The 13,129-nt window shown below is 36.8% G+C and overlaps 2 protein-coding genes and 1 long non-coding RNA gene across 18 annotated transcripts in view; 1 reads left to right on the top strand and 2 right to left on the bottom strand.

The window, feature by feature from the left end:
- The window catches only part of LOC108262077 (interferon-induced protein 44), a 168,791-nt gene that overhangs the window by 99,895 nt on the left and 55,767 nt on the right, over positions 1 to 13,129 (bottom strand). The gene's annotated exons all lie outside the window — the stretch shown is intronic.
- LOC108261259 (interferon-induced protein 44-like) overlaps positions 1 to 13,129 on the top strand; it is a 20,543-nt gene that overhangs the window by 4,356 nt on the left and 3,058 nt on the right. For 6 of the 7 annotated variants that reach the window (XM_053676172.1, XM_053676175.1, XM_053676170.1 and 3 more), the window contains exons 7-8: positions 327 to 427; positions 973 to 1,366. In XM_053676172.1, coding sequence (XP_053532147.1) covers positions 327 to 427; positions 973 to 1,155 — 284 coding nt within the window. In that variant the 3' untranslated portion in view covers positions 1,156 to 1,366. Of the gene's footprint in view, positions 1 to 326; positions 428 to 972; positions 1,367 to 13,129 lie in introns of those variants that run through there. The other variant, XM_053676171.1, reaches the window with a different exon arrangement.
- The window catches only part of LOC128629212 (uncharacterized), a 22,003-nt gene continuing 18,381 nt past the window's right edge, over positions 9,508 to 13,129 (bottom strand). The window contains exons 2-4 of the long non-coding RNA XR_008393555.1: positions 11,845 to 12,069; positions 10,066 to 10,113; positions 9,508 to 9,833 (exon numbers count right to left, since the gene is read on the bottom strand). This is a non-coding gene — a long non-coding RNA (uncharacterized LOC128629212). The remainder of the gene's footprint in view (positions 9,834 to 10,065; positions 10,114 to 11,844; positions 12,070 to 13,129) is intronic.

The raw sequence follows: 13,129 nt of genomic DNA, 5'->3' as shown, positions 1-13,129 counted from the left end.
TTGTAACAGTCAGAGGTAAAGCTGCAACAGAGTTTTCTGATCTTCAGGACAGAGGAGATTATGATTAGTGGTTTCTCAGTAACACGGCAAGCTGTGATTTTTATCTTAACATCAGGGGAGAAAATAAAGAGAGAGGCTCGTAAGAGAAACTCTTAATTAATTAAAGTTAAAACTTTAATTAATAAAAATTGTAATCAGTGATAAATGACTGTGATAAGAATTAAACACTGCAGGACGTGCTGTTATAGGAAAATTATCTTCATATCATATTAGAATTCCTGTTTTAGTCTTATTGTAGATAATAAACTGTTCATCCTATTGTACAGATTTGCCTCAAGTTATCATCATGACAAAAGTGGATGAAGCCTGCCCTCTGGTTAAACAGGACCTAAAAAAGGTCTACACCAGCAAGAAGATCAAAGAAAAGGTAATTGTGTAATAAAATGGTGTATATTAGGATTGTAACTGATTACAATATTGGGATTGAACAGATATGTTCTCAATGAATTTAAATACTGATACGAATAGAAGGCAGTTCTATTTATTTGGCTGTTTTTTTAATCAAATAGTGTTCAATATCACCATATTAGAATATTTACTTTCACACAGCACAAAGTAAAAGTAAATCTTCCTGGAAATCATAAAGGCATTAAAATGAAATGGATCCCAGATTGATCTCACAGCAGCACTGTTTCTCCGCTTCACAGTAGGTTCTGATAACGAGTCTAGTGAACTTCTGGAAAGTAACAAACCCCAAAAACTGAAGTAAAACTAATTATTAAATATTATTAGATGTTGTTGTCAACTATAAACAGCAAAAAGCTTGTCAGTGCATCTGTTTAAGGAGTTAAATAAAGTTCCGTTCTGCAACTTGTGATTTGTTATAATTGTGGCAGATTTGATAATTTATCAGTTAAATGAATTGATAGATTCATTGTTTTTTTTTTGTTTTTTTTTAATAAATATTTTCAGATGCAGATGTGTAGTAATCTGCTGGGTATTCCACTGAGCAACATCTTCCCTGTGAAGAACTACCACGAGGAGGTGGATACGAAAAATGACGTGGATGTTCTGATCCTCAAGGCACTCGATCAGATCGTGAATCTCGCCAACGATGCCCTGGAAGACCAAAACCCTAGTGAGAAATCTGAGTGAAGGCTTTTTTGTTGTTGTTCTTCTTCTTTTCCACCCCTACACCAGTGCAGAGTATTTAGGACAGTGAAAAAGCATGAAATTGTGTCTAAAGTACATTATTAAAGTAAAGCTAATTTCTTCTACTGTAATCATAACTGGTTTGTGTTTCTGTCGTTGTCACGTTCCTACTGCACTCTGGACTTTTTATATTCCATTAAATTAATAAATATAATGATGTTTGGTTCTACTTATTTTTTAAGATTTTTACCTTTACACTAAACATGTTTTGACAGATACAAATAACACAAACACGAGTAATGTACAACACTGTTTCATAGTTCATACATAAATATGCAGGACTAAAACATCCAAAGAACGAATCCTCTTTCATTAACTACCAAGGAACACTGACTAACTACTCTCTCAGTAATTAGGGCTAAACCTTGGGAAATAAACTTAAGGCAGAACACCTCTAAAGAGGGGGAAACAAAGGGTTACGCCACACTGGGCTTGAACCTGAGGCTGGAGGATGGAGAGACCTACATGCAGTGCAGTGAACTACCAACCCTGCACAAACAGACCATGGAGTGGGCCTAGCCAAACGCTCACGAGGAGTAAACTGAAAAATAAAAGGTCAGAGAGGACCGACTTACAAAGGAAATAAGTAAACAAGTTTTTTTTTAAAGCAAGGAACTGGAGAAAACCAGAGGAACCCCAAGAGACAAGGTCCAAGAAGTTTGATCTGACACAGCGAGAAAGCTGCAGAGAGACGGGAAACCTGAGAGATAAACTCGAGAGTGTTTACAAAATTACCATCTTATCCTCAATACAGCACTAAACAAGGAGAACTCAAGACTAAACATTTGATTAACATGTAAGAAGCCCTTCAAGCCCTTCAGGATAGTCACAGGTGGAGCTGGTTGCTACTCATCACTGAGGGGACAAACAAAAATTGGTTGTTTTTTTTTACATGTCACCAGCACAAATACTACAAATATACTTTTATTTAATCAAACAATGTATTTACAATTGAAACATCTGCTATGAGATTTTCCACTGGCAACAATCCAGTACCTACAATTTAATGTTAATATTATTTACCCCACAGTGGTACTGAATGCTCGATTGGTCAGAATTTATTAATGAATCTTTTATAACAGGAACTCTGACAGTAGTTACAGACACAAGATAAACCACAGGTTTATATTAATGAGACTCATTCTAATTCTTCACTATTTCTAGAGTAACAACTTACCGAGTAACAAAAATACAGAGACTTTTGTGGTGGACTCTTCACATTCAGTAATGTCAGGGATTTCCCTCCAGCTGGAGAGCTCAGCGCACATAAGTGACTCGTTTCATGTAAGTCATCAAGCGTGTTTACATTGCCAGACATCGAGTTGAAGAAAGAAGCCTCCTGAGAGAAGCTCTTGCTCTGTGAGACAAAAATTCCTTTCAAGAGGAAGTGGATAATAATACATGCAGTCCCAGCGATAACTCACTTAGACAAGCATCCCTGATATACAGCCAGGATTGAGGTTCTAGATCCTGTAGCAAATTCTCCTGTGTTATTTGACCCAATGTGTGGAGTTTAGCTGTCAGATAAGGAGTGTCTTGAATGTCATTTTTACTCTGTGAAGGTCGTGTCTGAATGACGTATGACATTATGAGGCTTGCGGATATATAGTCTTTCAAATAGGAAGTACCCCATCGAGGCTTGTGGGACCTCTCTGAATGCAAATCACTTATCCCAAATCCGAGCATCTCTAATAATTCGTACAAAGTGTAGGTGACACAATTTGCTTAACCCGCTGAAAGTAACAGAAAGCGATGCCTTCCTGCATTATAATGGCCTGACAAGGTCGGTACCAATTGTTTTGAGGAAGACCTTGATCAATGGAAGGGGTGGACACATGATTCATTAAATTGCTGCGACTGCCCGGCCAATAGCAACGCGTTGGCCAGTGTGTGTCCATATAAAAAACATGAAACTAACACTGGTATCAGGAAGCACCTCTAAGTGCTCCAGGTGCACTTCTGTTAATGAAGATGATCCTAGTTTACATTCTTCAGGACTGTAAAAGTGTATTTTTAATGAAGTATACTATGCTTTTTACATTTCTACGGGAAATAAATCGGCTTCACGCTGGCTCTCTTTGCCGATGGGTGCATTTTATAAAAACAACAAAGCTCTATAATATTTTAATAAAATATCATATGGACGAGTGTGGAAACATATAGGGTGGATGTGAAATTATTACGTTACATAATAACCATCAATAACTATAATTACTAATCATCTTCTTCCAGACATCATTTGAACTCTAGTCCATTTTCATTTCCATTTACATGAAATGTTAAATATTCAATAGAAAGTTGCCAGTAGGCAGTACAGCAGTGCTATGCTGTGTGGAGGATGAGAGAGTGGTGCAGGAGGAGGAGACTGAAACCTGAAAGATGTGCTATCAGAGGAGCTGTGCAACCATTAAGTTTAAGTACATGTTATTTACAGATTTATTAAATATGAACATTTTTTACATCCATGCTTCTTAAGTGCTGTGGTATTTGATTGTATTTCCTTATAATATATATATATTTCCAAAGCCTCTTACTTCTTAGCAGTTTGATTGCATTCTTCAAAAAAATAAAGCTCATTTATCTAAATATATACATCTATATCTGACATCCTCATGCCAAAGACATGCATTGTAGATTGATTGGCAGCTCTAAATAGTGTGTGAGTATGCGATTGTGCCCTTGTGATTTGATGGCACCCCATCCAGGGGGTCCCCCGGCTTGTTCCCCAAGTTCCCTGGGATAGGCTCCAGACTCCCCGTGACCCTGTGTAGGATAAGCAGTACAGAAAATGGATGGATGGATGGATGATGTACACAAGAGTGCCCCGGAATGCTCGATTCTGATTGGTTAGAAGACGTTGAATCGTTTTCAATAAAAGAAGCTCTGACATTAGTGTAGCTGTGAGGAAAATCAGAGGTTTATATGAACATTTATGGAAGAAGTCTCACACACAGCAAACCTTGAGGCAGATGAGCTACAACAGCACAAGGTTCCCCTCTTTGTCGGAACATAAAATAGACAGTTGAAGATTGGGTAAATGTTGCTTTTCGGTGGAATTATTTGGTTGTCAGTGGACTCTGTTCACAATATGTCGTGGCTAACATTATGCTATGTGAAAATGGGATTTTAAAGAGGTGTAACAAAATATACCACACCTCTATCCACATTGTGTTGCTCATACTGTGTACTGATAATGCTGGGAAAGACCTGATTGAAGTGAAAATAGCTCTCTTATAGGTACATTATTAAACTTTCTCACAGTCAACAGTATGTAAAGGCAAATTTGTGGAATTAATGAGTGTTACATAAACACACAATGTCATTCAGGCTCTCATGTGGACTCTGGCATTATCAAACCATCAAAACGTCTCTGGTAACTACAATGTTCTGGTACTTGAAGAAAGAAGTCACTGGACAAATGTTTTCTTTAAAACCCAACATAACTGTGGATGTTGAGGGTGTAATACATTTTAGTAACAGTCAAGAAGAAGAAGTAGTTTATTCAAAAGTTTTGATGCTGGTTTGCTACAAAGCAAAATGATGAAGTGAAAGAGTGGTGTCTGCTTTGTTTTCTTGCTCTTGCAAACAAATCTCTTTCCTCTTCTTCTTCTGAAAGATGAAGTGAACGAGTCAACTGTTCGATTTGATTTTTGTTTTCAGACAGTTGTCCCACCTGCCCACAGTTCAGCACAAATTGCACCACTAAGACAGAATACTAAGAATTACTTAACCATATGCTGCAGTTAGACACAAAAGTTAATCACTTAATGGAAGTTCATTATAAGAGAAAACTGGACGTTGGTGGCATTTTTTTTTTCCTCTAAAGGAAACTTCAGCTTGATGAACCGTATCATAAGAAAAATTTACAAAGCTACTTGTTCAGTTGCATGGATGTCTCTTGAGTCTGACCTTCTACTTAATATTCTTGAACCATGGCAGGTGGAGTCCATGGAAGCCATTATGTTAAATGAAACCAAATTTGCAGTGATTAATGTGATTATTCATTCAGCAATATATTACCAATATACTATTCAATGTTTGTCCTCTTCTCATTCATATATCATATTATTCTTTTTAAACTGTCTTGTACTGAGTTTCTTCAGTCCACATATTCTATCCCTGATTTAGGTGTTTTAGGTCTCATTCTATCGAAAAACCCTGTCTCAGGCGCTTCTTTAAAAAAATATCTGGCAACCTGAACTTTTTCTTCATATATGGAAACTTTGTGTACTACACTGAGCTTCTAATACATCTGCTACCCCAAGACTATGACTCTTAAGAATAAAACATGGCACACAACTAATCTAAGGTTGACCTCAAACCTCATTCACTTTATACTTGGGGATTCATCACTAGGCTTCTTCTTCCAACTCACGTTCCACATAGTCATTGGCAAAATTTAGAATATCTCTCAATGCTGTGAGGATGAGCGTTTCAATGCCGTCATCTTTGGTGATCTCTCCAGCATAGTTCTTCACAGGGTAGATGGCGTTTTTTGAGATGCCCGAGTTAATGCTGCACAGGTCCATCTGAGGAAATAAATCAGATCTGACCTTTGGACTGCTTGAAAAACAGGACATTCTAAAGTTTGAAGATTTGCGCACACACACACACACATACACACACACACACACACACACACACACACACACACACACACACACACACACACACACACACACTTACCTTCTCTTTGATCTTCTTGCTGGTGTAGACTTTCTTTAAATCCTGGTTAACCTGCTCACAGGCTTTATCTACCTTGGTCATAACAATGACTTGAGGAATTCCTGAGAAATTAAACTTAAACTCTTTAGTAACCAAAGATGTTTCATTTCTTTTCTTTTTTTTTTCCTGTTCTAGCTCCATATTATATAAAATATTTGTACATCACTAGAGATAAAAAAAGAGAACTAGAGAGAGAAAAAAACTTGAGAGAAAAAAGAGAGGTTGGTGAAAGAACAGCTATTTATAGCTGCTATATCATAAGTGAAAATAGACAATTTTGCAGTTGCAGTCGTTGAATAATTTAAAAAAGTAATTATTGGCAAATTGCTGTGGTATAAGAGCAATAAACACTTTGGGGTGGTAACAATACCTCTGCTTTGTGTTTTGATTATTTTCCTATAACATCATACCCCATAGTGTTTTATTCTTTACTTAACATATGCAGTACAGTACATTGTGAATAAGAAACCTTTGTTTCCCACTTTTGCTGACTCTGCAATGGTTCTAAGTTAGCGTTACTGGTACAGTATGTCTCATTTGAATAATAATGAATAATAAGTTCAATGGAAAACTCTAGCAGGAAAAACCCAAACGTAATAAATAATTTCGCTTACCTTGCTCGCTAGCAGCCGCTCTAACCTCGGCCATTTTTACAAAGACGCCGTCTTCCATTCTTGAGACAGAGTCTGCAGACAGAATGCTGACCAGACAGTGGACCTTATCATACAAAGTTGGGTTCTTTTTGTATTCTGGTTTCTCAGCAGTTATTGACTACACAGGATTAAACTACAACAAAACAAATAGATAATGTTATCAGCGACAAGCAATATTTGGCATTTGGCATTTGATAAACCATATTACGCATACTTTTTTCTACTTTAATCTAAGGCTTACTTATTTATAAAATCTTTCTCTTCTGTGAAATGTTTGTTAACAACTCTATTAGTTATGATTTAGCACTAGCATTTTTTATTATTATTATTTCTATTTAACAATTATTTAACCAGGGTAGTCACACTGAAACAAAATTCTGTTTACATTCTGCCATAATAATAGTTTAATCAGCATTTATTATAAAAGCATAAGAAAATGCACACTGTATTCATTATGAAAGGAGGTTACAACCATTGTAGTTTATAGACGACGCTATTCGCACATTTGGGAATTTTCCTACAAGAGAGAAAAACACTCTAGATTACACGTACATTCTGGGTACCTACAAAGCTGTGCTCGAACCCCATTTTGGACAGTGAGACAAATCTCTCTGTTTCTCTACCCACCATACAGGCAACTCTTAAAACAAGCTCAACGAGTAAGTAAAACTATTAAAACATGGACTGAGGTTATGAACCCGCACAACTGCCTTTGTCTTAATAATAATGACTACAAAAATGCCAAGTATAGTTTAGGTAGAATTATCAGAGAGGCCAGTGAGCCCATGGAAAGTGTCACGTCCAGATAACATGCCTGGACGTGTTGCCTCCCATAATACCACTATCATCAAATTTATTGAAGAGTCAGCAATCATTGCTGAGCGTGAGAAGTCAGCCCACAGGAGAGAAGTGGAAGCTCTGGTGGCATGGTGCCAGGTCAAAAAAACATTTCAGAACCTGACAATTAAATATCCAATTAAATCAGTGGACCTGAACTAGTTATTATATGAATATCAGAATCAGGGGACAGGATGCAGCTGCGCAATAATATTAATGCAGGAATGAGTGCCATGTTAGGTTAGTCCATGCAATTATATATCGCATTGTGTTATTTTCACACATAGATTGTAAAACAACAATGCAGTGGAAAGTGGAAAGTAATTTTAGTCATCACAGGGAGATTTCAATAAAAACATGTACATAATAGACAAACATCCACAGCTTTGGTCTTTGGGGGCCCAAAAGAGTCGGCTCTAATTCTGAACTAAGCAAAATGATCTAACTCTCTGAAAAAAGCAGAACTTCCCATCACTACCATGCAAAACTGGTTAGAAAGCCGTGATTCACTTGAATTGCCAGCATATTAGTTACTAGACTGGCTCGAAATGAAAAGAATGCAGATTACATTAAAAGATGACCAGAACGTGTAAGTGCTTACCGTGTACTTATCTGGAACGTGTCCCTTGAGTACACTGGTGATGTCATCAGCTGTTATCCCTCCTGAATGCTGAAGCCCCATAATGTCAACAATTTCCAAAGGATAATGCTCACCTCTGCCTTTCTTCAGCTTGTGTATTTTCATCTAAATTCAATTTAAACATAGTTCGACGAATATTGAAGATGACTGTGTTCTAATAATAAAAAAGGCAACCCATCAGGTCAGCTTGGCATAAAGAAATGAATATTATCTGGTTGTTGTAGGAGTGAGGAGAACGTTGCAAGTTTGTGCTATCAGGATGTTTAATGTGGCTACTCAAAAACATATCAGTGTTATACCAGGCTGAATGCGTGCTCAATAGTAAGAAAGACGGAATGCTCAGACAACATAATGAAATACTGCAGCTGCTAAAAAAGAAAAGAAAAGAACACCAAAACAAAAACATTAAAAACCACATTGTGAATGAAACTGCAACCTAGAATTGCTCATCTCTTCACTCAACTGATCTCAGTTCGAGCCAACATCGCTGATTTATTCAGTCACTTCTACTCTGTTGAGTAAATTTCTTTAGACATTTAGACTGTCTTTATCTAGTTGCAAACTGAACTGATTATAACACATAGCAATCCAAAAACCTGATTAAATCCTGTCATTTGCCCTGAGAGAAACGCACACTTGGGCAGAGAGTTTTTAGAAATCTTCAAGCGTGGCGGTTTTTACAGCTAAAAAACAGTCTAAATATAATATTTCCATGACATTAGTAATATATAGTCATGTAGTGATGTCAACATTTATTAACGGTGTAAAAAACTCACATCTTTTCTAACATCTTCAGCTATTCCATCGGTATTGTTGATGTCAGGATGACAGGGCATTAAATAATGTTTCGTGTCTGCTTGATTCCCCCAAAAGTGTTTGAAAGATCATGGGACTCATTACCCAGGTGGACTCTTTGTCACAGATGTGTGGAAAGACGTGGCAGTAATGATCACTTTGCACACTATAGCACTTTTCTGAAAGGAGTAGATGCCCTCCTTCCATCACGCTGCCCAGGGATAAGATATGGGATCTCATGTGTTATAATCTTTAATACTGCTCCATATGGACCTAGGCAGAATGCTGGGAGACAGGTTTTTTGACTGGTGATCACCTTAACAAATGGAACGAGAAAGCATGCAGTAATGCCAGGATAGTTGCAGGGTGACCAGATGACAGAACTTCAAAGATCCTACTTAAAGTTAGATGTCTCAAAACTAAGAACCTGGTGGTTGACTTCAATGTGCTCCAAGGATCAACCTGTAGAACATTCCCTATCATGTCCAGTACACACTTTACGAGCCGCACTGCAGCACAGAGCTAATTATTCATTAGGCACAATATCTGTCTAATCTGAGTGTAGCATGGCAGGTCATCACTATGCTGTAGAAGACAAGTTAGTTCCACTTGTTTTATATCAGCCATAAAAAGCTGTTCCCTCAGTGGCCCCTCTTATTTTTTTCTTGAATTTAACAAGACAAATAATGAGTTATATTAACCCAAGCATTGCACTTTTTTTTTAATTAAGAGGAACAAAGAATAGTAGTATTTTCATACACCTGACTTGAAGTGAGCTAGTGACTATTATACTGAATGTAAACGCAACAATGCAATATATTTTACATGATAGTGGACCAAGTAATCAAGTGCATTGAATCAAATGAATTTGTCAAATGGGGTGTTCAAGTTGTGATAAATTTATATTTAAAGAATGCACAGAAAGATAGATTCTTACCTCCATGCTACTGGTCTCCAAGGCCTCTTGAGTTCTTAAATGCATGCATAAATAAATATCTATTAATTTGCTGATAACAGCATGATAAAATTGATCTCTATCCTTACAACTGTGTTGTTGTTGAGGTTTTGGATATTATTTGTTGCTGTTGTTGACTCTAAGGTAAATTGTCCACTTTGTTTAACCGTATTGTATCAGTGATAGAAAAGTGATAATATCTATAATATAAATATAGTATGCAGAATAAAATTAAAGATAAAACTCACCCGGTGAGAACCGACGCGGAGGATGAGCAGGTTGATTATTTCCCATTTCTGTGGAATTTATATGGTACATATTGTGAGATATACAAAACGCAATCAATAAATCCATTTATAGCATATATTTATTATATTTTCATATTTGTTTGTTTGTTTTCAGCACTCTACATAAACGATTGAGACTTTTGCATGGAATGAAAAGAAAAATTGAATTCCTTTGGTGCTATCAGGAGAAATCTTTCTTTAGAATTCGAAGATTTAAGCAAACCTCCAAAAGTGTACTTGTGAATTATATGTATAATTGTTCATTCCGTATTGGCACTATGAAAAAGTTAAAAGGCCCCCTTACCTTGGACGGTAGTACTGGTCTATAGACTTGTATATAGCTATAGTCAGTGACTTTGGGCTTTTTAAAGTCTGCATAAGACATGCCCACATTTGATAAATGGTTTCACTCTATGCATCAAGTTAATTTTTTTAAAAAGAAATATACACACATGGGACAAGAAAGAGGAAGATAGAGGAAGTCAAGTGCACACATCAAGTGCACACATGATTTACTTCATGATTCTGAGATTTTGCTGCTGTCATGGAAATTCTGCCTTATGGAAATCACAACCTTAATATTCTCAACGTGTGTGTATGTGTGTGTGTGTGTGTGTGTGTGTGTTTCTGTGCTAGGGATGTAGCTGCACACATATTCAAATTAAATAAGTAATACTTCTTAAATGAATACGAATGAAGTAAAACGTATGTGGACACCCGACCATAACACCCATACGGGGGGTTCCAGCATGACAGCGCCCCTGTTCACAAAGCGGCTCCATGACCAACCCAAGGACATTATGTTCCATACTAATACCTGTGGTTTTGTAATGGGGAGAAAGATTAACTCCCAGTGCAAGACTGGGAGTTCCAGAGGCATAAGATGTGTGACGTACAAGATGTAGTTATCTTGTTTTGTCAAATAAGGAGTTTTTTCTTTTTTTTAGCTGATATGGAAAAATAGCTGCTCACAAGGCACACAAATCGTAGCCACAACTACTACAGCGCAGCAATGGCATTTTTTTTTTTTAACCCACAACTGCACTGTAAAAAAAAAAAAAAAAAAAAAAAAAACTTGAAATTTATGGTAAAAAAAAAGCAGGTGTGGTTGCCAGAACTTTACCATAAAAAAAATACGGTTTCAACATTTTATGTTGGATTGCACTTTGTCTACTGTATTTTCTAACAGTTCATAAGTGTCTAATTTAAAGATTTATGGTGTACTAATTAGGGACAAAAACTATCATTATAAAATTGTTTCCCAAAGGGCACAGGTGTTACACCACCGCCAGCAGAGGGCACTGCGCTGATGCTTCTGAGAGACTGAACTGCGCGAAGTGCTCATGTGACGTTTGTTTTGGTTTCTTTTACTTTTAAATTGTAATTTTAATAATGCTTTAAACAATGAGAGGCATTTAAGGTTAAGATTATTAAGAGTGTTTTTTACACTAATTAACAAATATATTAAACTTGCAAATCTAAATCAAAAACTAATCCATAAAAGATCAAGACATCAATGTGGTCCCAAGTATTTTTTTATTAAGACTGGCAAGAAATGAAGGAGATACAGTATGCTGTATTACTGAATTTTTCTGTTTTTGAACAGAAGTAGGCAGCAGTTTAAACAAAACACAAATGCTCCAGTTAGTCCAGACTGTAGAAGTTAAAACATTACCCTTACTACTCTACAGGCACTTCCAACATCTTCTTACTTGGACAAGCACTAACTTTTATCATTACCTTGACAACAGTCCTTGGGCCTTTTCTTGGCTTGACTTGGCCTTTTCTGTCTCTCAAGGGCCTGCATTAATTCCTCAGGAAACATTTTCCATGGAATTCTGAAACTGTCAACAGAGTTCATAGTAGGAGGGGAGCCGGTGCTGGAGGATGAGCAGAAAGAACTCTGGGACAGGGAAGATGCTTGAGATGAATAGACTGGTTGCTTCAAGGGTTCTGAACTTTGTGCTGTAAAAAAATAATAAAGAAACACTAATTTCTTTAATTGTTGTTACCAATTTTACCCCACTGTTAAACAAAAACATAAAATGATCAATAACATTTTAGAATAAAGATGTGACAACATATTTGATGTTTGATTTGTGCAACCATTAAGGTCTTTGTAACAGAAATAAATACATGGACTTACTGGTCTCCTTCATAGCCATAATAAATTTTCTGGCTTGAATGGGCCTCAGTACAGCAACCAGGTCTGATTCCACAAGAAATTTCAAATCTTCTGGGGTCTCCACTCAAAGCAATTTTAAGGTGTCGTCAAGAGATTTTTTAGTTGTGACTGTGAGGTCAGGTAATACGGTAGCAATGGCACTGCTAATGTTGGGAATGCTCAGCTATAATTAACATGAATAAACCATGGGTGGAAAAAAAAATAGAGCCACAATCACATTCAGTGTGGTAACACACTGTGCTTCAATGGAATTAGTAGTTTCTCATTCATCATATATGATGTTAAAGGATAGAAATCTGGCGGGACATTGATGCTCACACATTGAATTACTTTGTTCTGTTTTTTTTCCAATTCATGCAGACTGTACTCAGGAATGAGTTCTGCTACAAATTTTCTCAGTAGAAAATGAACAACGTCATCTTTTATCAGAATAAGTGCAAGTTCTCCAAACTCCATTGAGTCCACATTCTGTGTCATAAGGAACTGGCATTTTTTGTATAATGAACCCCTGTACATTACTTCTGTTGAGACTTTGGTGTTGTTCTCTGTGAAACCAAACTTTCTCACTGCATCTTTAACAGAATCATCATACAGCTCTGGGCAAAATGCTGTGCTGTCTTTCATGTGGAAAGTTAGATGGCACATTGATTCTTCTGATAGATAAGGCTGGAACATTTGATGACTTTCAGAGAGAGTGAGGCAGAGGTTTTTGAAATTCTTTAAGTTCCTAGCACATCCTTTAATGTACCTGTGCTTACATTCAAAGTGCATTGTCCACAATCTGATCAGAGGGACAAACTTTAAAATCAGTGCAGGGTAGTGTCGCAAGTAATGATGCTT

This window comes from Ictalurus punctatus, chromosome 26, assembly GCF_001660625.3.
Source record: "Ictalurus punctatus breed USDA103 chromosome 26, Coco_2.0, whole genome shotgun sequence".
NCBI classification, from domain to species: Eukaryota; Metazoa; Chordata; class Actinopteri; order Siluriformes; family Ictaluridae; genus Ictalurus; species Ictalurus punctatus.
This window is presented reverse-complemented; position numbering and strand designations above follow the sequence as displayed.